Genomic DNA, 23,527 nt, shown 5'->3' with positions numbered 1-23,527 from the left:
TGTTTTTAACAAACGCGAGGTCGGGTGAGGTGTCTGCACAAACGCTGTTCCCTCTTCGCGTAGGTGTAGAGGGGTCAGTAACGAGAGTGAGACCTTCCTGTTGCGCGTCCTCCCATAGATTCTTGCCTTTCAAGGTTTCATACTTGTAGCCCCATGCTGTATGGTGAGCGTTAAAGTCTCCCGCTACGAGGAGAGCTCGGTTACCCGCTATGCCAGCCGCTTTCTTGAGTAACATGCGAAAGCGGTGCCTAAGTCGGGGGCTGCTGTACACATTAGGAATGAAAAGACTGTCATTCCGGTTCTTCGTGTGTACTATCTACACCAGCAAGCGCGGTATTGTGTCTGCCTTAATCTCGTGTTGCATTACGGTCAGGTTACGTTTGACTAGCGTCGCGATGGCCGGTTTGTCCCAAGGGGCGGTATCGTGAAATGACCTGTAACCCGATAATTTAGCCTTAACGTTAGTCTCCTGTAGGAGTATCACGTCCAGTTGCTCCTTGTTAATAAGGTACTGTTGCAGGTTTCCCCGCTTTCTAGCGTAACCTCTACAATTCCACTGCCAAATTATGTAAGTTTTCGTGTCATGTGTAGCCATGGTGCCAGCGAATGTTAGTGTTTTCCAGTGCTATCCCAAATCTCTGTTTCCACTGATCTGTGGTACGGTTTCCCTGTCGGTTTGACGGGCCCACAGTTGCTAGCTGGCAATCTTCTTTCTGTGTTTTCGACCCTCATCTGTAAGGCTGTGAGTTGTTGCTGTATTTGCTGCATTGTAGCAGTTATCTGCTGCATCGCGTTAGTGAGCTGGCTAAGCATTCCTTCCATTTCCATCTTACGCGTATTCTGTTCCTCCTCTATTTCTTTCCGCATTGTCCTTATGTCTGCTTCGACTTGAGTTTCTCGTCTATCCTGTCTTTTCCTGCTCTTTTCCTCTATTTTCCGTGTTTTACTCTCGGCTTGAGCCGAATCCACTTCTACTGCCCTGCGTTTCGTGGGTGTGGGCACCGTTTCTTCCCCAGGTAGTACCTCCCCTGTATTTTCCTCAAATTGGATGATTACGTCCTTCCTAGCTACCACGTCCTTTAGTTTGGCATTTTCTTCTCTGAGTTCCTTTATTACGTTGATGTATCTGGTGTTATCGCTCTCCAATTGCTAGAGTCGTTTTTGGATTTGCATGATAATGTCGTTTTACCCTTCACTGTTAGGAGCGGCAGTGCCGAACCGCGCGTGCGCACCGGAGGCGGCTTTTTGTGCCCAGCTCACCTTGAAGGCTTTGGGTAGCCCGTCTTTATCTCCGTTTCCGGTAGCTCGCGTCGTTGTGGTGCCGGTACTGGTGGTAGACCTGCTCCGGGACCTGGGTCCAGCCTTGGCTCCGGCTCCGGGCGCAGGCTGTCAATTGGCGTTCCGCGACCGAGAGCGGGAGCGAGAACGGGAGCGCGAGGTGGATTGCCCACGTCTCTCTCCCTCCAACACCGAAAAGTCGTTTCCTCCTTCCTCGTTGTGTCTTTGGTCTTTGGCTGTTTCTTCTTCTTCTCGTCTCCTTTCCCAGAGTGGTTTCTTCACTATATAAGGAGTCCTGTACTTGGCGTGGCATTTTCTGTATCCGGTAGGGTGATCCTTGCCGCAAAGTCGACATCTGGGTTCGCATTGGTGGTCTTCCGCTGGATCATCGCAGCCACAACCTCTGCATCTTTTACTCTGTGGGTTGGGGCAAACATCGGATCGATGTCCGAGTCGGCCGCATGTGTAGCACGTCTCGTACTGTTTCTTGTATATCACGCAACGGTGCTGCGTTCCATTGTAGTAGATGTAGTGCGGCACTACACTTCCTTCGAATACGACAATGGCGTTTGCCGTCTTTCCCATCCTCTTCGCGTGCAACAACGTTGGGTTATGCTCGTTGACCAGGTGTCTCTCTATGTTGTCAGGGGAGTCTTCGTCGGGTATCCCACGGATGATGCCCTTGGTTGTATTTTCCGGCGCCGCTGTGTATGCACTCGCTTCGTACTCTTTGTCTCCCATGCGTAGTTTGCAGATTTCACAGTATCTTCTGGCTCTCTCTTCCGATGGAGTGCTGACTACTATTATGTTCTGTCTTCCGTTGACACGAAAGATATCACCTCTTGTTTCCTCTTGCGTCAGTCTGGCCGCGTTTCGTATGCTGTCGCCGATCCGAGTAGCACGATGCGTCGCGGTACAGAAGCCATCTCTAGGGCGCATGATGATTTTGATGTCGTCCGCCGGCAGGTTTGGTTTCTTGATCGTCATGTTCAGTCTTCGCACGTTTCTGGCTGCCCTTCTTATATATGTTTCTTCACTAGCCAGCGTGTCAACTGTCTGCTCAACTGGGTCAGTGCCCCCGACGAGCGTCTTGTGTTCCTTGCATTTGGCGCGTACGTCGAGCCATCCATTCTCTTTATGGAGCTCTGTCGGCGATATTTCTTCGCCTTCCACTTGTAAGCAGGCAGGCAGGCAAAGAACTTTATTATTATCCGGAGGCGGTGCTCGACCCCCTTTAGGGGGTGACACCAGTGGGCCACTCCCACGACGGGACGGGGAGGTTAAACTCCACGGCCATGTCGCGGGACCTCTGGATGGCCCTAAGCTGGTCTCCTTTGTCTTGGCTAGTGAGCAGATAGTTCCAGTCCGCTTCCGTAGAGGGAGACTCGCTGCTCTCGCGCAACGCAGGGCATAGCCACAGCATGTGTTGTAACCACTTCCATTTTGGTCGTAAACAAGGCCGCAAAGCGATGAGTAGTGAGGGGCGTCGCACTTCTCGCCGCATTCGGCCTGGTTGCCGGCCGCGTTTGCGGCGCAAGCTACGACGTCGACCAGTGCTGCGTTCGGCTTAGTTCGTCTGCCGGTGAGGCACCGCAATAAAGTCGCTGCCAACGTTACTAGACCAGGTTCAGTTTACAAACTGCGCCGCGTCGCGCGGAACCGCCACCGATTCCGCTTCGACTGGCGCTGCAGTCGCATCGGGATCCCGCGCTAGGGTGGCCCGCGCTGCGCAGTTAGCTGCAGTTAGCTCGAGTAAAGTGGAGTAGATGTTCTCTGGTAGTACTACGTGTAGTCTCCGTTGGAACTACTTGTGGCGGTTAACCTCCAGCATTCTTTCTTTTGTTGCCGTGGGTTCGGAACTTTGCCATTGCTCCGTAGCTGATGTGTTTACATGTCTGCTAATTCTATGAAGTGTTGTGTGTGTGCATCTAAGCCGACCAAGTAATGCCGACGTGTGTGCCCGGTTGTACGAGCGGGTACCGGAACGACACAAGCCGGTCGGTCCGTCACTGCTTTTCCGCTCCTAGCTCTCTGCACGTATTTTAAAGCTTTGTTGAGCAACTCGCATGCATTTCAATGCAAGGTTTCTACGGCAACGCAAAGACACGAGTGTATAAGTTTAAGTTGCCAGAAAGTGTGCAAAGCTCTTGTAAGTACCGGCCGAAGCAATTATATTTGGAGTTTTACGTGCTAACACCACGATATGATTATGAGGCATGCCTCAGTGGAGGGCTCCGGAAATTTCGACCGTCTGGTGTTCTTTAACGTGCATTGACATCGCCAGCACACGGGCCTCTAGCATTTCGCCTCCATCAAAATGCGACCGCCGCAGCCGGGATCGAACCCGCGACCTTCAGGTTAGCAGCCGAGCACCGTAACCGCTATACCACTGCGGTGGACATATGTACCAGCCAGTACTTGAGATTTGTGGAGTGCGAACTTGAGTTTACCTAAAAGTGCGAGGACAATAACCAGCGCATTTATCCTCTATTTCGTGGCAGTAGGAGTAGACAGAGGAGAATACACCTGAATAAACTGATGAATGAAAGCCCTGTTGCTTTGTTACTTTCTAATCTATGCTGAATCGCTAGTGAGTACAGTGGCCACGATTTGCCCGCCGAGTTAGCATGAAGCAGCATTTACGTTGAAAGGGGGGTACTCACGAGCACGCAAGCCAGGCCGTTAGTTGCGACGCGCGTAGGTTTTTGTGCGAATAGTTTGTATAGCAATAGAAATGCAAAATGTTTTGTTCGTATGACGCGCGTTATAACCTTAGGCTAATTGCAAAAAAGCAGAACATGCGGGAAAGTAGCGAACAAGGTTACTAAATGGTAGCGAAACCACGCACGTAATGAGAAACGCCTGATGTTCCAGGAGCTTTGGACTTGAGACTAAAGCATGCGCCGCTCACATGTTTTGAAGCAAGCACAGAAAACGCCAGTGGCTAAGATATGTTATAAGGTCGAAGTCTGGGTCAGTTGGTACATGACGCTGAGGCAAAAACCAGTCAAGAAGACGCCGGACAAGGGATAGAAGTGACACACACAACGACTGGATATGTTAAGATAAGCTAAGATATGTTGCAGCGATACATTTGAGGTTTTCGACACGGTTAAATGTAGATAAACGTGCACATTGGGCGCCTGAGCGCAGCCTTGCGAGCCGCTAGGGTGGATCTCGATGGAACGCTCGCGCCACCTGTCAGCCAAACAGAAAACGGAGACACAAGCGAAGCACGGCGGCGGCGGAGAGTTTGTAAACTGAACCTAGTCTAGTAACGTTGGTCGCTGCAGTGACCAGAAAAATGGCTCACCTGCAAAAAACTTGGTATCGACAGCGTTCGCTGACCTTCTCGATGCTGCCGAGGGATATGTTGTTGATCGAAGATCTGAATTTACGCCACAACCATAGAAAAACTGCAGAGCCGACTCTCTGGCCCCCTAGTGGCCTCTCGTACTGGACGGATTCTAAAAATTTTTGCGGTGGTCGATTCGTGGGGAAATAAGCTCATTTAATGAAGCCATTCCATGGCTACTTGGAAAAGTGTTGCAGGGCCCCTTTAAGCTTAGATAAGCCTACGCAGGGTAAAAGCGCACTCGTGCGCTTTTACCCTGCGTAGAGCATACCATGCGCGGGGGGGAGGGTGGAGTGTTATCAATTTGGATTTTATACAAAACATGACGGCAAAAACCCGTCGAGAGGGTCCATATAAATTGCTATCGCAATAAAAAAAGGACAGTGGCTCTAAAATTTCCTGATGCTTGTTTTACTGCGTGCAGAACGCTTTTTAAGCCACTTTTGCCACAGCACATTGGTGTCCTGCAGAAAAGCATACTGAGATTTAGAAGGGGCAGTTAGAGGGGGGGTACTAGCTGTCAGGGACACCACATTTTGTTCCTTAATTACGCATTCATGCACGCGCCGTGTAATTACGAGTACTAGTATGATCGCTGACGTCTAAAAAATTATTGGCAGTCATTTGAAGCTTCTGTGTATGGCATTTCTGCGGCCCAGAGAAGCAATAGACAAAAAACGTACGCCAGTTTTCTTTTCGCCACCCCCACTTGCTCCTGCTTGACGAATCTTCCTCAATTTCGAGGTTGCCAGGTTTGCAGGTCCACATTAGCACTTGCAGTGCCTGTCGAATTATTTGACAGGCGCTGCAAATGCTAATGTGGACTTAGTCATTGTTCGTACTGTGGGGTGGCTCAACACACTACTTTTATTGAAATAGTGGTGTTCATGTGGACTGTGCACGAGTGAGCTGATGTTGAATGGTTTGTATGCGTTTTTGTTTTCTTTTCTAAAAGTAAGCCTTCTTTGTTATAATGCTCCAAATTTTGAATCTCGTGCTAAAAAATTCAGTTTTTGTTTCGTAACCTGCTCCAGATTTGGATTTTTGTGCTCCAAAAGCAATATTTTGCTGCTCCAAAAATTGCTCCAAATCGTATTTCAGCTGTTGCACCCCTGAATGTAAGGTTTTGTAAAATGCTGCTTTATTTTTGTCCTATTGCACATTGAAAACTTCTTTGCAACGTGCTTGCTTGCCGCACGAATGCTCCATGTTGTGGTTTTGTTATGACCAACAGGAAAATATGGACCTGAAGCGACAACTTATTTTAATGCAGCAGCAGTTGGAAGACAAGGACCGCACAATTCACCTTCTTCAGCAGCAGATGGTAAGATGTGCCTTGCATGTTGTTGTGTATTTAAAGCTTTAATGGTAGCACTGGCACTACTCTCTGTCCTTCATTGTTGCATTATATGACTCTATAGGTTCATAACATTCCCAGTATTCTGTATTGCTCCTTTCCTTCTCCTTTGTTGTTCCCTATATTGCGGCCTTCCTTGGGATGTCTTCTCTGCTTATTTTCGCCAGCAATGATTCTATAGCAACCGCGCCGAGCGAGCGTGCTTGGCGCTCGGAGTCCACGTTCGCATCGTGTTGTGTTTACTGTGCGGTCACGGAGAGTGGCCTGGGAACTCGAGTTACGGCGGCCGGGTCAGCCGGGTGTTGTAAACACAACACGATGCGAACGTGGACTACGAGCGCCGAGCACGCTCGCTCGGCGCGGTTGCTATAATTCTTAACTTCCATGTTACTTTGCAGCCTGATGAGCAAGTGATAAGACCATTAGATGGCCCACAAGTGAGTAAAGAAGGTGCCCGTTTGACCATACTAGCAGCACGAAATGCACTGTCAACGTGGTGTACCCTTTGCTTTTTCATCTGTTAGAAAAAAAGAGTGCCTTTTTGACAGTTTGAACAACAACAACACAAAAAAATTGCAGTGTGGCACAAAAGCAGCCAGATAACTTTTGTGGTGTGTTACTACAGGCGTGCAGCTTTCCTATGGGAATATGGTAATTTTCATCGATGTCACTTTGTTTAGAACACTAGTGTTTAGTATTTGTGTCTATGCCTCGTGAAGTTAAGCTTCTTTTTCTGCCGTTTCACAAGGCATCAATATGATTAAAGCACTTTATAATATGAATGAGACTAGACCACTTATAAAATTTTAATCATTATCAGGTGTATTGCACTTAGGTATGAAATCTGATAGTCCAGAAGACCTAAGAAACTGCTCTTTTCATGTCTTGTGAGGCCTTCCAGGGTTTAGTAAGTGGGCCAGGTGTTCCCTGCCATCATTTTTTGTTAGAGGTGGCCTTTTATATATATCCTTTTGTATTATTGTTGGGGATGTTGTTTGGAGACATTGACGTGGTTGTCAGTTCAGTTCACTTTTGTTTTATGGCACTTCCTTTGGAAAAGTGTGCCCCTGCATTATGAGCCGTGATTGTGGTATGGTGCAAGCTGGTGCTGTCATTTATTGAGGTGGGAAAGCAGTGCTACATGGGCATCACTCGGACGTTGCTCTTCAAAATAATGTCTGCCAACACATTAGGTGTTTCCAAAAAACACACAGGAGCTTCCTGAACCTAACAATGTAGCTATGTGGCTGTAGTAATCTCCACTGCTTATTTATTGGTGCTTCATATCCGTAAGTTTTCCAGATAGTGTATTGTAACTTCATCATGTATTGCCGATGTTCTTCCGGGCATTTGAAATCACACCAGACTTCTTTTTCTTTTTATGAACAAGGAGCAGGCAGCAACTGCGAAACGAGTATGGTCACATCAAATCACATTTTATTTTCTCAGAACATACAAATTGTCCACACTTTTAGGCTGAGCAAGCATTGTACATAGGGTAGTGTTACAGTAACCATTCAGTAATACACGGGAAATGTGGGAGAAGAGGTTGGTGCTGCCTCATCAAGGAGGCTGTATGTGTTGGGCAGTACTCCTGCTTTTTCAATGCAGTGTGAACTTCCAGACAAACTGCCTGTACTGCTGCACTTAAATTGAAAGGCATGTGTAACCTCCTTCACCAGTACTGCCCATACTCTTCTGGCTGTTGTGTCATAAACCTTGCATAAGTCAAACTGACCACTGACTACATCTTTTGTTGTACATAATGTTGCTAAGTACACTTATTAACGTGAAGGTTTGGGCGAGTTCGTAATCCATTGCACAAGACATTAGCAGTGTGAAAAAATAAACAAGGACGAAGCGAGGGGACACAGAGAAGCGCTGACTTCCAACTAAAATCTCTTTCGGAAAACACACTCATAAGTAATGATTAGAGACCGGATTTTAGGCAAATGCCTAGTTTGTTACTTGCGCTCCTACGCGCCATTCTTATATATATGAGCATGAATTAGAGATTAAGAAGGGCTTTTATAGTGTTTTTATAGTGCCTATAAATGCCTATTTATGGCGTTCGTGCCTAAATGCTTACAAATGCCTATAAATGCCTATATTCAAAATTGGCGCTCATATGAACGCTATTTAGCCTCAAGTTTCGCTTCTGGGTGCTCTTGAGACCGTTATTCATGTTACCGCATAACATTGACTGTTGGGAACTACGGGGTTCTACCTCGTCCTCTAGTTCAACTAACTCCCGGAAACAACCACTAGCAGCAGTGAAGTGGGACACGCCGGTGAGCATTCGCCGCTGCGCTGACATTGTGCGAGCAGTTGGCGAATGCGAAACCGCGGAGAGCCATCAGCGGAAAGGAGAATGAAGAGCAAAAAAAGAAAGAAAAATTAGAGGTTAAGAAGGGCTTTTATAGTGTTTTTATAGTGCCTATAAATACCTATTTTTGGCGTTCATGCCTAAATGCTTACAAATGCCTATAAATGCCTATATTCAAAATTGGCGCTCATATGAACGCTATTTAGCCTCAAGTTTCGCTTCTGGGTGCTCTTGAGACCGTTATTCATGTTACCGCATAACATTGACTGTTGGGAACTACGGGGTTCTACCTCGTCCTCTAGTTCAACTAACTCCCGGAAACAACCACTAGCAGCAGTGAAGTGGGACACGCCGGTGAGCATTCGCCGCTGCGCTGACATTGTGCGAGCAGTTGGCGAATGCGAAACCGCGGAGAGCCATCAGCGGAAAGGAGAATGAAGAGCAAAAAAAGAAAGAAAAATTAGAGGTTAAGAAGGGCTTTTATAGTGTTTTTATAGTGCCTATAAATACCTATTTTTGGCGTTCATGCCTAAATGCTTACAAATGCCTATAAATGCCTATATTCAAAATTGGCGCTCATATGAACGCTATTTAGCCTCAAGTTTCGCTTCTGGGTGCTCTTGAGACCGTTATTCATGTTACCGCATAACATTGACTGTTGGGAACTACGGGGTTCTACCTCGTCCTCTAGTTCAACTAACTCCCGGAAACAACCACTAGCAGCAGTGAAGTGGGACACGCCGGTGAGCATTCGCCGCTGCGCTGACATTGTGCGAGCAGTTGGCGAATGCGAAACCGCGGAGAGCCATCAGCGGAAAGGAGAATGAAGAGCAAAAAAAGAAAGAAAAATTAGAGGTTAAGGCGGGACGTGGCAATGGGAATGGTAAATTTGGTCAAATTGTTCAATTTTTCAATTTATTTTTTTCTGCAATCCTGAGACCATGTTTTAAGTCACAGTGAAATATTAGACCAAGATAAGCAGTAGAAGTTGAAGAAAAAAGCATTTTACTAGTGTGCTGTCATCGAAAACTATGAGAAAATTGGGCTCTAGAAAATGCAAATTGAAGTTTTCCCTTGGCACAGTGCCACCATATTGGTGTCATCATAAAGAGGACAGATAGAGCTCAAGATAGCCGCAAAGCTGCATTTCTCCAATGAAAAATAAAACCAGCTTCCTTCCGAGTTCCATTTTCTTAGCTTTTAGCTCCATTTTCTTTGAGCTCCATTTTCTCAGCTTTCATTTTTTGAACAGTTACTGTCAGTCATCCCTGTCCCATTTCACAACAAATAAAGATATAACCATTCCTTTTTCTGTGCTTAGATCCTGAGACATTGGTGAGTGCCGTAAAGCTGTCCATATTTGTCTGCACATCATACAGACTTTTATAATTGGCTTTTTGTAAAAGTTGTTAGTAAGACAATATGTACAAGAAATTTCAAAAATTTTTGTGTGTGCTTATTTGAACATTAAAAAATAAACCAATAGCATTATGGCACAGAATGGGCCCTTGTGAATATCCTTATGCAAAAATCTTGATGAACTTATGCCTAATTAATTAATTAATTTTGGGATGACATTGAGAGTCTATCAAGTGTTGTAACTCAAAAACTACAAAAGATAACTCAAAACCGATTTCAGTTATGATATCAGCACAACATATCACATCTGCTTGCAAAATTTCATCACTTTATCTCGATAAATAACAAAGATAGTTTTCATTGCCACGTCCCCCCTTAAGAAGGGCTTTTATAGTGTTTTTATAGTGCCTATAAATACCTATTTTTGGTGTTCATGCCTAAATGCTTACAAATGCCTATAAATGCCTATTTTCAAAATTCGCACTCATATGAACGCTATTTAGCCTCAAGTTTCGTTTCTGGGTGCTCTTGAGACCGTTATTCATGTTACCGCATAACATTGACTGTTGGGAACTATGGGGTTCTACCTCGTCCTCTAGTCCAACTAACTCCCGGAAACAAGCGCTAGCAGCAGTGAAGTAGGACACGCCGGTGAGCATTCACCGCTGCGCTGACATTGTGCGAGCAGTTGGCAAATGCGAAACCGCAGAGAGCCTCAGCGGAAAGAAGAATGAGGAGCAAAAAAAGAAAGAGAAATGTGTTGTGCACGCAGCTTTTGTTTTGTTTGTAATTTACTTTTAAGGTGTTCACTGCAGTAGCGTAGCTTAGACAGAAATTTCTTTAGGGGAGGGGGGGGAGGGGTTCAACCATACTTCATGTATCTTCGTGCTTGCGTTTGTATGTGTGCGTGTATATATGCACACACGCAAGACTGAAAAGCCTGGTGGCTACGCCAGTGTTTCACTGCCAGGGGAGAAATAGGCTCTACGCAATTCGACCTGCCCAATAGGAGGAATCCCGCCCTTCTGGTCCTTTAGTGATATGGCTGTCTGCTCCTGTTCTGCCCTTCTTAGTCATGCCGAAGACACCCAGGAGTGTGTTGATTCGACAGTGGACCCTTGACACCCTGCAGAACACGGGAGAGACCGTGTTCTGCAAACCGTGCGGGATATGGCACAATTGCACGGCTATGTTCAATTGTTGGCGCGTTTGTGCCATCTTAAGCAATGACATTTTTGCTTTCCTGTCGTGGATAGAGGTCGCACATCTCTTCATTTGAAATTACTTGCATTTATGTGAAAGTTTATTGTGCCTATATTTACGATATTTGAGGCCTAAAAGGTTGTTTTGCCTGCCTATTTTTAGCGCTAAAATGAGCTTCTTTAATGCCTAAAAATCCAGCCTCTAGTAATGACGCATAAGTGAAACTGTGCTACTGCGCATTTGCCGAAAAACAAAAAACCACAACTGCGACACCAAAAGTGAGCCATTATCCCGGAGATATCGGTGACGAAAACAGATTAATCAAGTTCGTTAGAGGAAAGGAAAGAAAGAAAGCATGCACAGGCGTCACCAAGTCGAGCCATCTCTGCCACCTCAGCAATCTCTCTTGTTAGTTGATTTCCACTCCTAAAAACAACCACACAATTATTATACACGGGAGCACAGCCACAGCACTTACAATGTGCACTCAAATGCCCGGTGTTGCCTGCCCACACATTCCAAAGGTGCTCGCACAAGTGCACATTAATGCGCCTTCAGGTCTCGCTCTTCTCTTGACAAATGATGCCATAAACCCAAATGACCGCACCATAAGTACAATGTCCACAGCCATTGGCTGATTTGAGCATCGTGAGCTGCATAGTTACCACGGTTACCGCGACATGCCCACATGCTCGTTCACAATCATGCTGAAAGTAAGCCGTGCATTCGAAGAAAAAGAAAAGACAGTGCTCAAGGTCATGATGCGTGCTGACGAACGGATGCATCTTCTTGTCCCCTTGACCCCCCCCCCTTGCGTAGCTTTCAGTGCGCTTGCTGGTATGAAAGGAGCGAGAAAGTACTTGAAGCGTGCGTCAAATCCCTGTAGCTCCCCTCGTACTTGACGAATTCTAAAAATTTTTGCGGCAGTCGATTCGTGAGGCAGTAAACTCCTTTAATGATGCCATTTGATGATTACTTGGAAAAGTGTTGCAGGGCCCCTTTAAGGTAGTATGAGACCTGGTGAATGTAAGGGACAACTGCCAGGTTTCTCGACCTCTTACCCACCTCATTACGGACATCACAAAAAGGGCACTTGACTTCTTTAAGGAGCTGACTAGCAGCAAATGCAACGACATGCTGCGGGTAATCAGCCTTGTCGAGACAGTCAACCTGATTCTCAAGACTATTGTCAAGGTACACCGAAACAGCTGCACTGCCTTCAGGATCCGCGGAGGACATTGCGACTTTCTTCTTGGAAGCTATCTTTTTGTGACATAACGCACTGTGCATCCTTTTGGGTGACTGTGGCAGGATGTTTGCGCTGAAACTGCTCGAGGACATTCTCCGCAAGTGTAACGCCATTCATAAGACAACTTACAGCTACCATCCCCAGACCAATGGCCTCACAGAGTGCTTTCAGCGAACTTTCTCTGAAATTACCTCTATGTATATCAGCACCGACCACACCAACTGAGATACCATCCTGACATTCGTGACCTTTGCATACAATACCGATACACAGCGCACTACTGGCTACTCACCCTTCTTTCTTGTTTACGGCTGTCAACTGACATCTCCGCTCGACGTCTCTTTTTTTGACGTCCCCGTGGACTTGTCGGCGTCGTAGAGTGAGCACTTAATCCCTCGCCTTGCCGCTGGTCGCCACCGCGCCCGCCTCAACACTGAGGCAAGTCAACAGGATCGAAAAACTCGCTACGATGACTTTCACCGAGTCAATGATGATTATATGCAGGCGAAGAAGATGAAGGACGAAGGTTGTGGATATTGTGCTCACACTAACCTTACACCTGTGGAAGCAAGTTCTCCTGATGGAGTTCAAGAAGCACGTTTTAGCAATACTATGCTTAACCACTTTTAGTGACTGGAAGAGTAAGGCACAAGGGGCTTTTTGTCATGGGGCTCATACTCCCAGCTGACATTGTTATTCATGAAGTGAAGCCGGAGACCAAGAAATCTTAGCGGATTACCTTCCAACACTTCATGGGTAAGTACTAGCGGATCGAGGGACATCGGAAACAATCCAAGTATCAGTGAAACATAGGAGTCAATGCAGTGGACGGAAGGATGGGGGTAATTAGAAAATTGTCAACATAGCAGAAAACTCAAAGCACATTTGACCTGTCCAAGAGGCATGCTAACCTGCGGTCTAGCTGCGAAAAATAGGTCACTGAGCTCAAGGGCGACGCAGGAACCAATGCAGATGCCCTGCTTTTGAATGAAAGTGTGATCCTACCACTCAAAGAACGTCAACTGCAGGTAAAAGGAAACCAGCTCTAGGAAACCACCAGTGGTCACACTTGTTACGTTCTGAACACTACTGCCCAGAGTGTCAATACACTCTTCTACGTAACTCATGAGCTCATTGTGAGGCATTGAATAGTATGCATCCTTGATATTGACGCTAAGTGCCTTGAATCCGAGTGCAGACTGCTCCCTTAGAAAGCTAATTAGTGGCACAGAATTTTTGCGCAAGAATGGATCATCAACGGTCAGGAGTCGAAACTGCTGTTGCAAGAACATTGCAATGGATTTTTGCCAAGTTCTTCGTCCCGAGATCATACAGGTGTGCCAGGTTTGTGTGTCTTTGCATTAAAAAAAAAAACATCTTTTTAAGGCGCCAGCTTGTGCCTTCCTGACACCACGTGTCAATTTTTCTATGTTAAGCTGCTTGCAAAGCTGGCTTGTTGCTCACAAACTGCCTAATGTTTAAAGGTTAATGTCCTAGGATCCGCTATGTGCCGACAAAATGAATGTAGGAAAAAAAAGATGCTGTATTAGTAGAGTCGCCGACTAAGTTTTCAGACTTCCTCTATTATGCCGACTTCCCCGTGGCACCACCACAGACTACACAGAAGTGTGTAGAACGACGGCTGAAATTCCACACACTGTATGGTACTTCATTCTATTTCTCTGGTGCGTGGGCAATGTCAAAAACATGGCGACTTTGAACCAAGTTGCTTCCATTCAAGTGCTGTGCATGCCATCCACGCCCTTGCTTTCATTGTCGGTGTGGTGTCTCCACTTTACAAATGCAATGACTGCAAAGTGTTTCGTTGACTTGGCACTTAACTACAACTTTAGTCACCCGCGGCCACGACCAATAAGGCATCTGGCACTTGTCATGCCTAGCCTGCCGGTTCCCTGGTGGCATACCACTGCAGGAGGGTTGCCGTTGGAAACATTACAGGCAGGCCAGCACGGGGTTCTCATTTTGATGGATTCTGATGGTGCCGGTTGCTCTTGCCACCGTTTGGCTTGCGCCACTGCTGAATTCGGTTCGGACAAGAGTTCACTTTGCAAAATGGTGCAGTTGATTGCTCGCCGAAACCTGTCTTCCTGCATGGGTAACGTCATCACAACCTGACAATATTGATGAAGACTGCACTTTGTGTAGGCCATTGGACAGCAGTCCTTATGCGAGTTGCACAGAAAATGAAATGGTAATGCATAAATTTGTCTCTTTTTCATCGCTCTAACAAGCCTAAAATAAAACATGTTTCCGTTTTTAATGGAGGAAAGACTATGACTTTTAAGGGCTCGTTTCTTCGTTAGACACAATATTAATGAGAACCAGCAGACAATAATGCCAAAGAAAGTATAAGGGATGTTATTCATTGTAATTAGGATAAAGTGTGAAGAAAGTAAAGTGGGCGAAAAGATAACTTGCCGCCGGCAGGTTTTTAAGTTGTTCATAGTAGGCACGCCGTAAGCGTGTGCAATATATTGTTTATTCCCAACCAATCAACACCCCCAGCATAATATCTCACCTCTGCCTCCATAAAATGTTGATGCATGATGCTGATTTCGGTGCTGAAACTGACTTCTGCTACAAATTAAAATATCAAACACTTTGCATTGCTGCTTTCACAAGTGCTACAGTTATCAAGTCTCGTAGTAAGTGAATGGACGATGAAATTTACAGTGCTGAGCCCCTTTAAGGTACTATTTCAAAAAATGAGAAGGTAAGAAATGTGAATGCAAATTATAGAAATCACAAATACCTGGTGCTATATTTTTTCCCTTGTAGACCATGTGCAGTACCTCCTAATGAAGTGCAATGCTTCCATTAACAGTTACATTTGCTAAAAGGGCTCCTAACCTCTAAATTGAAAGAGTTGCAATAACAAATGCTGCTTCCTTCATTGTTGCACTGATGTTTTATTTGTCCTTTCAGACCAAGTACATGGATATTACAAATGTTGAAAAGGATCCTGTTAAAGCCAATGCTGCAGTACAGACAGAAAGGGTAAGCCAAATGTTAGGGCAATGAAGGGGTGCTACAAGACTGGTAAATCAACACTAGAAACTAAATTGCTGTGGATAGCTTATGATCAAATTCTCAAGTACAAGCTAGTAAGCATGGTGGCCAGGAAGTTGTTAGTCGTCTTTGTGACAAAGATACTGGCAAGAGGAATTCGACAACCTGGACTTCATTAATTTTTCTTTCTATGTGTAGAGACGCACACTTGCTGCAAGCTGTAAAAGTGTTGGACATGTTCTGAAGTTTGTGTCAAGACGCTTGGTTCCTTGTACTACTGAGCTAGGCAGCATTTTTCGTTTTACTCATGGATTTGGCTTATTCATAAAGGCTGACATAGCAGTATGCATTTTAATTGAATTTGCCATCTTTTCCATTTGCTATGCCAGATGTTATTGTTCATCAGCTTAGAATGGCAGAAAGTTAAACTAGTTAGTACGAATTCATCATGGAAGTAAGCAAGACATGCAAACACAGTTGCTTGTGCTTTAAGTCTACCCTTCTTTCCAGTCTGTCTGCTTGGGAATAATTACCACAGTGTATGAGCAGAATAAAAGGAGCTTAGGGAAGGGAACACTAAAGGCAAATAACAATTTAAACTGAACTGATAAACTAATGCTAGAGCATCTGAAGTGTCAGTATTCGGACAGCAGTGCTTCAGTAATTGAGATGTTAAAATTAATTTAAAACACAAAATGAAACTCCAACAGGACATTTGAGTACTAGTCTGACGACATGGTGCATACTCGGTACAAATGTGTGACTAGTACTCATCCACTCGTAATAGTAATAAAATTGTCATTTGCAGCGCATTGTAATATGGCATAAAATGCTAGCTATGCAGTTGTATCCTCTTCTTGGGGAAAACATTGTTCTGTGTTAGCCCAGGCTTTGCCAAAACTTGCACCCCAGCGACAATTTCCTTTGAGTAACAACTACTTATCTCAGAGGCCATGCTTTTAGATAGTGAAAGTGTCAAATTCAATAGCGGGGAGCTGGAAACATGTCACAACCGCAACGTTTAAGACACCATCTATTGACAATGATGTGGGTGACGTAGGTGGTCAAAAAGTTTCGCCGTCCGTGTTCTCCGATTTCACTACCTTCTTTAACGTATAAGGCTTTACTCAGTCGCAAAACTCTAACTGCAACCTAGAGAAAAGACAGTGTTTGTGTGATGTCACCAGCTTTCTTTCTGGCTGCGCTTTGGCACTTTAGGCATGTTTTACACAAAAAACTGTAGCACCATCTATTGGGCAGTGAAGGCATATGATATGTCATTCTCTCCTGTCTGAGAACGGGGAATTTGGATTGTGCAAAGGGTATGCAAACCATGGAAATGTGACTGTCTCTTAAATTAAGCATTTTCGTGGCATGAAATAAGCACTGTAAGGTTTCTGAAATGGTATTTTAATAATCCATGTTGACTTAATAGTTGCCTTTAGTGTTCCTTTAATACCAACTGTATGAAACCAATGAGCCAAAAAAAGCATGCGGTACTTTAGTTGTTTTGCTATAATTAATTACAGATGACAGTTAAATTTGCAATGATCTTTATATTTGTGTGAAAAAAAAAAAGGAAAGGGGGAAACAAAAGGCAAGTTTGCAGCTGGCATGAGGAGCCAAACACAACTTCAGCATGTTGTCTATGGGGCCACGTTGATTTAGCTGTATTAATGGCTGTCCCTCCATCCCTTTTCTTGGTTATATATGAGCAGTTACCACTGTCAAACTTAGATATATTGAATCTGAAGTCTGAAGGGGATGACAAAATAGTTTGGACTGGTAATTTGATGTAAAGATGGAGGCTCCAGGTAATAAACTTCACTGCTTGGCTGTTATTTTGTCTCACAGCATTGGATGACTGTTATGCAGTGAAGCTTTCTAATGCAAACCATGTTGCTAAGGCTCACAAATAAGGCTTTTGTTGCACAAGCCATCCATATGTTGATTGCCGTGCATTGCTAATTTTTTTCATCATAGCACATAATTTCCTTCAGATTGAGCACCTTATTTGACAGCACCTGCTTAGACAAAATTGCACTCAACTTAGCCAGTTGCTTCTTAGCTAATAGGAATTCAAGAACTGAAAAAACAAAGGGCGAAAGAAAGGCGGGGGATGTCCTTGTCTGTCTCTCCCTTGTCGCTTGTTTTTGTGTGCTGCAAGTTGAATTCTCATTTGCCACATCAGTTCAGTTTCATCGGCATGAATATTTCCAGCATGAATATTTCCAGAAGTGATTGAATTCAATTAGGAGAGGTGCACTTGCAGGGGCACGCGTTCAACATATCACAAGTGACGGTGAAGGTTTCTGATATATGCTTGGTACACTGCTATACTTTTGTATGGGGTTTTTAAGGGGATGTTGCAACCTTTAGGTACAAACGTTATGGTGAGGCTTTTAAAAAAGAACATAAAATAAAGTGCCTCTGCCTGTGCCACCGAGGTATAACATGCTTAACCTTTAGGTACAGACAAAACATACAGGATTTTTTGTGTGTTTCAATATATCTGTGCTCAACAGTATTTATAACCTTTCCCTGCTGGTATTGGCCACTGCCACTGTTAGCCTGTAATTTTTACATAAGTGGATAATTAATGAATATTCTGATTCTCTTCAAAATGATCAAATGAAAGCTGTGACTGCACTCGCCCAGTAATGGCTTTCCTATGCAAGCTTTAGTCTTGCAATAGTTTCTCCTCATAGATATTCATTCTTAATGTAACTAATTTTACTAGTAAAGAGGACAGATACCTTTACTTGTCAATTATCTAACTAGAAAGGTTCTTGTTGCAACCTGCTTTTCATAGTGTGCTTGCAGCATATTAAACTTGCAGTGATGAAGCCTGGGCAGAGAAATGTCGTTTCTATGTGTGTTGAAAAGGCTCATCAACATTACACTACAATGCAGAATATTTATTATATGCAAAGAAATCCATTCTCACTGGCATCGGCATGTAGTCGGTGCCAGAGTGATCATTGGGCAGTGACCTTCTTATGCTTTCACAATGGGACTGTTGAAACGATTTCACAAGGGGACAATCTACTATTGATGCTAACTATTGAAAAGAAATTCTATTTTTTTCATCATAGTAATGTATGCTTATTGCGTATTCATCACTAGAGACCGGATTTTAGGCAAATGCCTATTTTGTTAGTTATGGTTCTATCACACCACTGATACATGAGCATGAATTAGAGCTTAAAAAGGGCTTTTATAGTGTTTTTATAACTCCTGTAAATGCCTGTTTTGGCATTTTTGCCTAAACGCCTATAAATGCCTATAAATGCCTATTTTAATTTCGGCACCTATATGAACACTACTTATCCTTAAGTTTTGCTTTCGGGTACAGTTTGAGGCCGATTGTTCATGTTATAGGGCAGCATTGTTCGGAAATCTGAGGGGTTCAACCTAGTTAACCTATTCCTCAAGTTAAACCAACTCCCGGAAACAACTGCTTGCAGCAGCCTTGGGCAGTAACTAGTTACCAGTAACGCGTTACCGGTAACTAGTTACCTTTTTCAGTAACTTGTAACTCTAACTAGTTACTTTTAAGTTAGAGGAACTTGTAACTGTAACACTGTTACTTTTTTACAAAGTAACTGTAATGGGAAATAGCTAGAAAGCAGCAGAGCGCAAAACGGTTGAGAGCCAGAAATACCGTGAACTAGCGAATCATTTTTTTAAAACCTCTTTGGAACTGATTGTAAAAGGTTAACTCCGACTCGTAGTTTTGTCTCACCCCCCAACTTTGTTCGCGAGCCAGCGTCATCGCATTGTTTAGGCCAAAGCTATGTCCAGTTGCCCAGCAGTGTTCAACAAGCTCCGTCTTAAAACGCGTTGCATGAGTTGCTTTAGCAATGTCCCGTTTGTCGATCCTTTCCTGCCCGTTTCGCTGATGTTAAGTCACGTCACAATATAGGAAATAGGAAATATAGGAAATAGACGCAAACATAGGAAATAGACACAATGGACGTTGTCTTCACTCGTGAAGCACTCCCCGTTCCTCTTCACATGCACTTCTGGGTATCGCTAATAAACGTCGTAGGATAACGCTGTCGTTCCAGTGCATCAACTATGTTTCCACTTCTAGTGTCCAAGGACGTTTATAATTACTATTTGCAAATAAAGTCCATTTTCACCAACAGTCCATGAACAAATAAATTGCTGCAACAAAATGAGGCGTACACAAAGAAGGCTGTTGTTAGGCCATCATTTAGGTTTTCTTCGTCTAGGGTTTTACCACGTGCAATTTTGACTACTCGCGCATGCCTTCTTATGTTTTCATTAAATAAATCCTATCATTTGGTTTGTGATCTATTACATAATTTGTACAGTAACAGAAAAGTAACGCCGTTACTTTTTTAGAGTAACTGTAACTGTAACAGGTTACTTTTGGAAACTCTGTAACTGTAACTGTAACAGAGTTACTTTTGGAAACTCTGTAACTGTAACTGTAACACTGTTACTTTTTACTGGTAACATGCCCATGACTGGCTTGCAGCAGTGAAGTGGGACTTGCCGGCCAGCATACGCCGCTGCGCTGACATGGCACGAGTGGCTGGCGAACGTAAAACCCCGAGAGCTGTCAGGGGAAAAGATAGTGAAAAACAAAAGAAGGAAGAAAAATGGGATGTGCGCATGGCTTTTGTTTTGTTTGTAATTTACTTTTTAAGGTGTTCACCACCAAGGGAGAAATTGGTTCTACGTGATTCGACCCTGTCAATAGGAGGCATCTCTCCGTTCTGGCCTTTTAGCGGCCTGGATATCAGCTCCTGCTCTTCATTTCTCAGCCATGCTCAATGACACCCAAGAATGTGTTGATTCGACAGTGGAACTGACTCACCATGCTACAGAATAAACTGAGTGACCATGTTCTGCAAACTGTGTGGAAAAAAGGACAATGGCATGGCTGTGTTCAACTGTTGGCATCTTTGTGCCATCCTAAATAACATTTCTTGTTTTCCTGTCATTGATACAGGTCACGCACATCTTCGTTTGAAATTATTTGCATTTATGTAAAAATCTATTGTGCCTATATATACGATGTTGAAGGCCTAAAACATTGTTTTGACTGACTATTTTTGGTGCCTAAAATGCACTTCTTTAATGCTTAAAAATCCGACCTCTACTCATCACATTGAAATATTGGGATTTCATGGTTTTGTAATGTTATACACAGCAGACAGGTGAAGCAGGTGGAACACAAAAAAAATTTTAACCAATACAGTAAAACCTCATTAAATCGAACTCGGTTATTTTGAAATCCCACTTAATTCGAAGGATTTCTGCATTCCCGTATATTAAAATGTAAATTTGAGTGGGTAATTTCAAGCAGCGGTCAGCACCAGCCCGGTTAATTCGAAAACTTTGGGTGCCATGTACCAATTCCTGATCTCGATTTCACCGCAAATCCACGGAAACAACAGCCCTTAGGAGCCACAAGGCAATGCAATGTAGCCGTACTAATGAGTGACAGGTGAAGCACCCCAGCCTTGCTGCTGCCAGAGGGGGGAAGGGGGTGGAACAGTCTCGTGGTCAGCTGATATGTGCGCCTGGGAAAAATGAAGATGTGCTTCTCTGCAACACAGCGGTGACACGCGGGCAGCACGTCGCATGCCTCTCGCAATGTCAGTGCATCATGATTTACCCATTCTTTCTGGGAAAATAAAAAATAGTAACGATCTAACTGAATTCGCGATGTATGCAAACCTCTGATTGGCGGTTGCTCCGGCAGTTTGCACACTTGCACTGCTGGTGGAGTTCATGCCTGCAACGCCTACTTCGAAAACTTCCATGATCATGTTTTCCATCCAGAACACATTGAGAATTCTGTCACACTGGACATTATTAAATTATATTACCAGAGAGAATGGGTGAATGGTCGCAGCATGACGCACTGATGCTGTGAGGAGCAGGAGACATGCTGCCCGCGTGTCACAACTGTGTTGTAATTAAGCATGTCTTTTTTTGCGCAGGTCCGCATTTCAGCTGATCACGAGACTTTTTTGCGCTGGCAGCAACGAGGTCCACAGTTTCCTCAGGTTTGCGGCAAAATTGGGTCTAGGTATTGCTGGAAAGCATAACCCTTGGAGCTGCAAACAAGGCACAGCAAACGACCACCTCTGATTACTTTCAGTAATTCAGAGTTCCTTACATCCAGCTTTTTTGTATATTTCATTAATTTGAAAACCCACTTAATTCGAAGATTTTTCACAGTCCCAGTGACTTTGAATTGGAAAAGAGAAAAAAAAACAATGAAGAGACATCGGCGCATGAAAAAATTCCATGTATTCCCGAGGTGTGGCAGCACATGCCAAGCAAGAGAAATGACCTGAAAAAGGCGTGCATTTTAAATGTACAGGCAATGTCGTAACGGCGAAAACCCTTTGGTGCCTGTTAGGCAGTAACTAGTAGTTACATTTTTCAGTAACTTGTAACTGTAACTAGTTACTTTAAGTTAAAGGAACTTCTAACTATAACACCGTTACTTTTTTACACAGTAACTGCAACGGGAAATGCCGTTACAGTTACTTTTCCATAAACCTCTCCACGTTTCCACAACACTGCTCCCCTTGCAGTTTAGGAGGGGAGGTTGCTAAGACCTGCCCTGCAGAAAACTGAGGTCGGTGGTCGGTCTTTAAAGGGGTACTGAACAGAATTTTTGCTGCCAAGATTTTCAGCCAAATTGAAATATTAGGAGCTGAAATCAATAGACACAACCTCCATTTCAGACATAGACTAGAGGAAAATAATTGATTTAATGCGTTTTTCACAAACTGCTGCGTCTAGCGGCCACGCCATGAACTAGAGGAGGTGTCGTTTGGTGACGTTTCATGCACCGGAAACGAGCATGCCAACAATGCCAGCCGTCGCGCGTCTCTGCCAGCCGTCGGCACCGGCAGCGAACAATGGTCCCACCTGACGTAAAGCCCCTTAATGGTGGGGCACGCCTAAGGACCTTTGTGGGAGAGGGATAGTGGGATGTTAAGGAGAGGTGGATAAAGGGAAGAGGAGGACAGGAAGATAGGCACCCTGCCTGCATGCGCTGCGGTGAATGTGATGTCACGGCTCGCTCTGGTGTGCAGCTGCCGCGCACTGAAGTCCTCCAAAAATAAAGCCAACTGCTCAAAAATAGGTGAAATAAACTCTGTTTATTGGAACAGTCGCGTTTTCCGAGTAGAATTCCGATGTTTTCGTCAGTTTTTACAATTTTTTTTTTTCAGTATTTAATGTAACTTCAAGCTTACTTCCAAACTACACGTTGTAAATCAGTCAGGTTGCAACTGAACGTCCGTTTTTTTTGCATATATATATATATCTTTTTTGTCACTTGAGCTTCTAGCTCTGCTCTTGGTGTACCGGTGGATCATTAGGACGCCAAGTTTAAAGTCTCCTTCAACCGAGGCTCCGAGCTAATCGTGTTTGACAGGCGGCTAGAAAGCAGCACAGCGCGAATCTGTTGAGAGCCAGAAATATCATGAAATAGCAAAACATTTTTTAAACCTCTTTGGAAGTGATTGTAAAAGGTTTACTCCGACTTAAAACAACAATTATTAACAAAGTGACCTATGCAGGTGGCATCCTCAGTATACACGGGCAACAACAACAACAACAAAAAAGAGCGGAGGTCGACCAGTCCACTAGTCGCACGTCTTTTTAAACGTCCGGTAGGGGGCTGTGGTTGTTGTTGCAAGCCGATGCGTCGCGTCAAATGAAGCACAATTCCAGGAGTTTTCTCAACACCCCCCCACCTTAGTTCACGAGCCAGCGTCCTCCCAAAGTAAAGGTCAAAGCTGTGCCCTGTTGTCCAGCAGTGTTCAACAAGCTCCGTCTTAGAATGCGTTGCATCGGTTGCTTTAGCAACATCCCGTTTGTGCTCTTTAAGCCTCGTTGATCCATTCCTGCCCGTTTCGCCAATGTATGTCACGTCGCAATCCCTGCATCATGGTTGTAGATGACCTGCAGGTGATCGATCGTCCGCAGGTGTGCGGTCTTCACGAATACATGTCCGAAGGAGAGCGTTACGCCCAGTGGACACAAACCTCTCCGAGTAGGGTCTGATACACCTTGAACATAGAGAATAGACACAATGGACGTTGTCTACACTCGTACGCACTCCCCGTTACTCTTCGCATGCGCTTCTGGGTATCGCTAATAAACGTTCTAGCATAATGCCCTCATTCCAGTGCATCATCCACGTTTTCCACTTCTAGATTCCTAAGACGTTTATTATTATTATTTGCATGTAAGGGGTCTTTTCACCAATGGTGCACTAACAAAAAAATTGATGCAACGAATGCTGGTGTTAGGCCACCTTCTAGGTTTCCTTCGTCTAGGGTTTTACGAAGTGCAATGTTGACTACC

General features: G+C 44.4%; 1 protein-coding gene across 4 annotated transcripts in view; it reads left to right on the top strand.

Moving 5' to 3' along the window:
* The window catches only part of LOC119402309 (uncharacterized), an 89,245-nt gene that overhangs the window by 36,278 nt on the left and 29,440 nt on the right, over positions 1-23,527 (top strand). For all 4 annotated transcript variants that reach the window (XM_037669479.2, XM_037669462.2, XM_037669467.2 and 1 more), the window contains exons 7-8: positions 5,868-5,957; positions 15,074-15,145. In XM_037669479.2, coding sequence (XP_037525407.1) covers positions 5,868-5,957; positions 15,074-15,145 — 162 coding nt within the window. The remainder of the gene's footprint in view (positions 1-5,867; positions 5,958-15,073; positions 15,146-23,527) is intronic.

This window comes from Rhipicephalus sanguineus, chromosome 1 (assembly GCF_013339695.2).
Source record: "Rhipicephalus sanguineus isolate Rsan-2018 chromosome 1, BIME_Rsan_1.4, whole genome shotgun sequence".
NCBI classification, from domain to species: Eukaryota; Metazoa; Arthropoda; class Arachnida; order Ixodida; family Ixodidae; genus Rhipicephalus; species Rhipicephalus sanguineus.
Note: the sequence above shows the minus strand (reverse complement) of the source record. Positions and strands in the feature narration are given on the sequence as shown.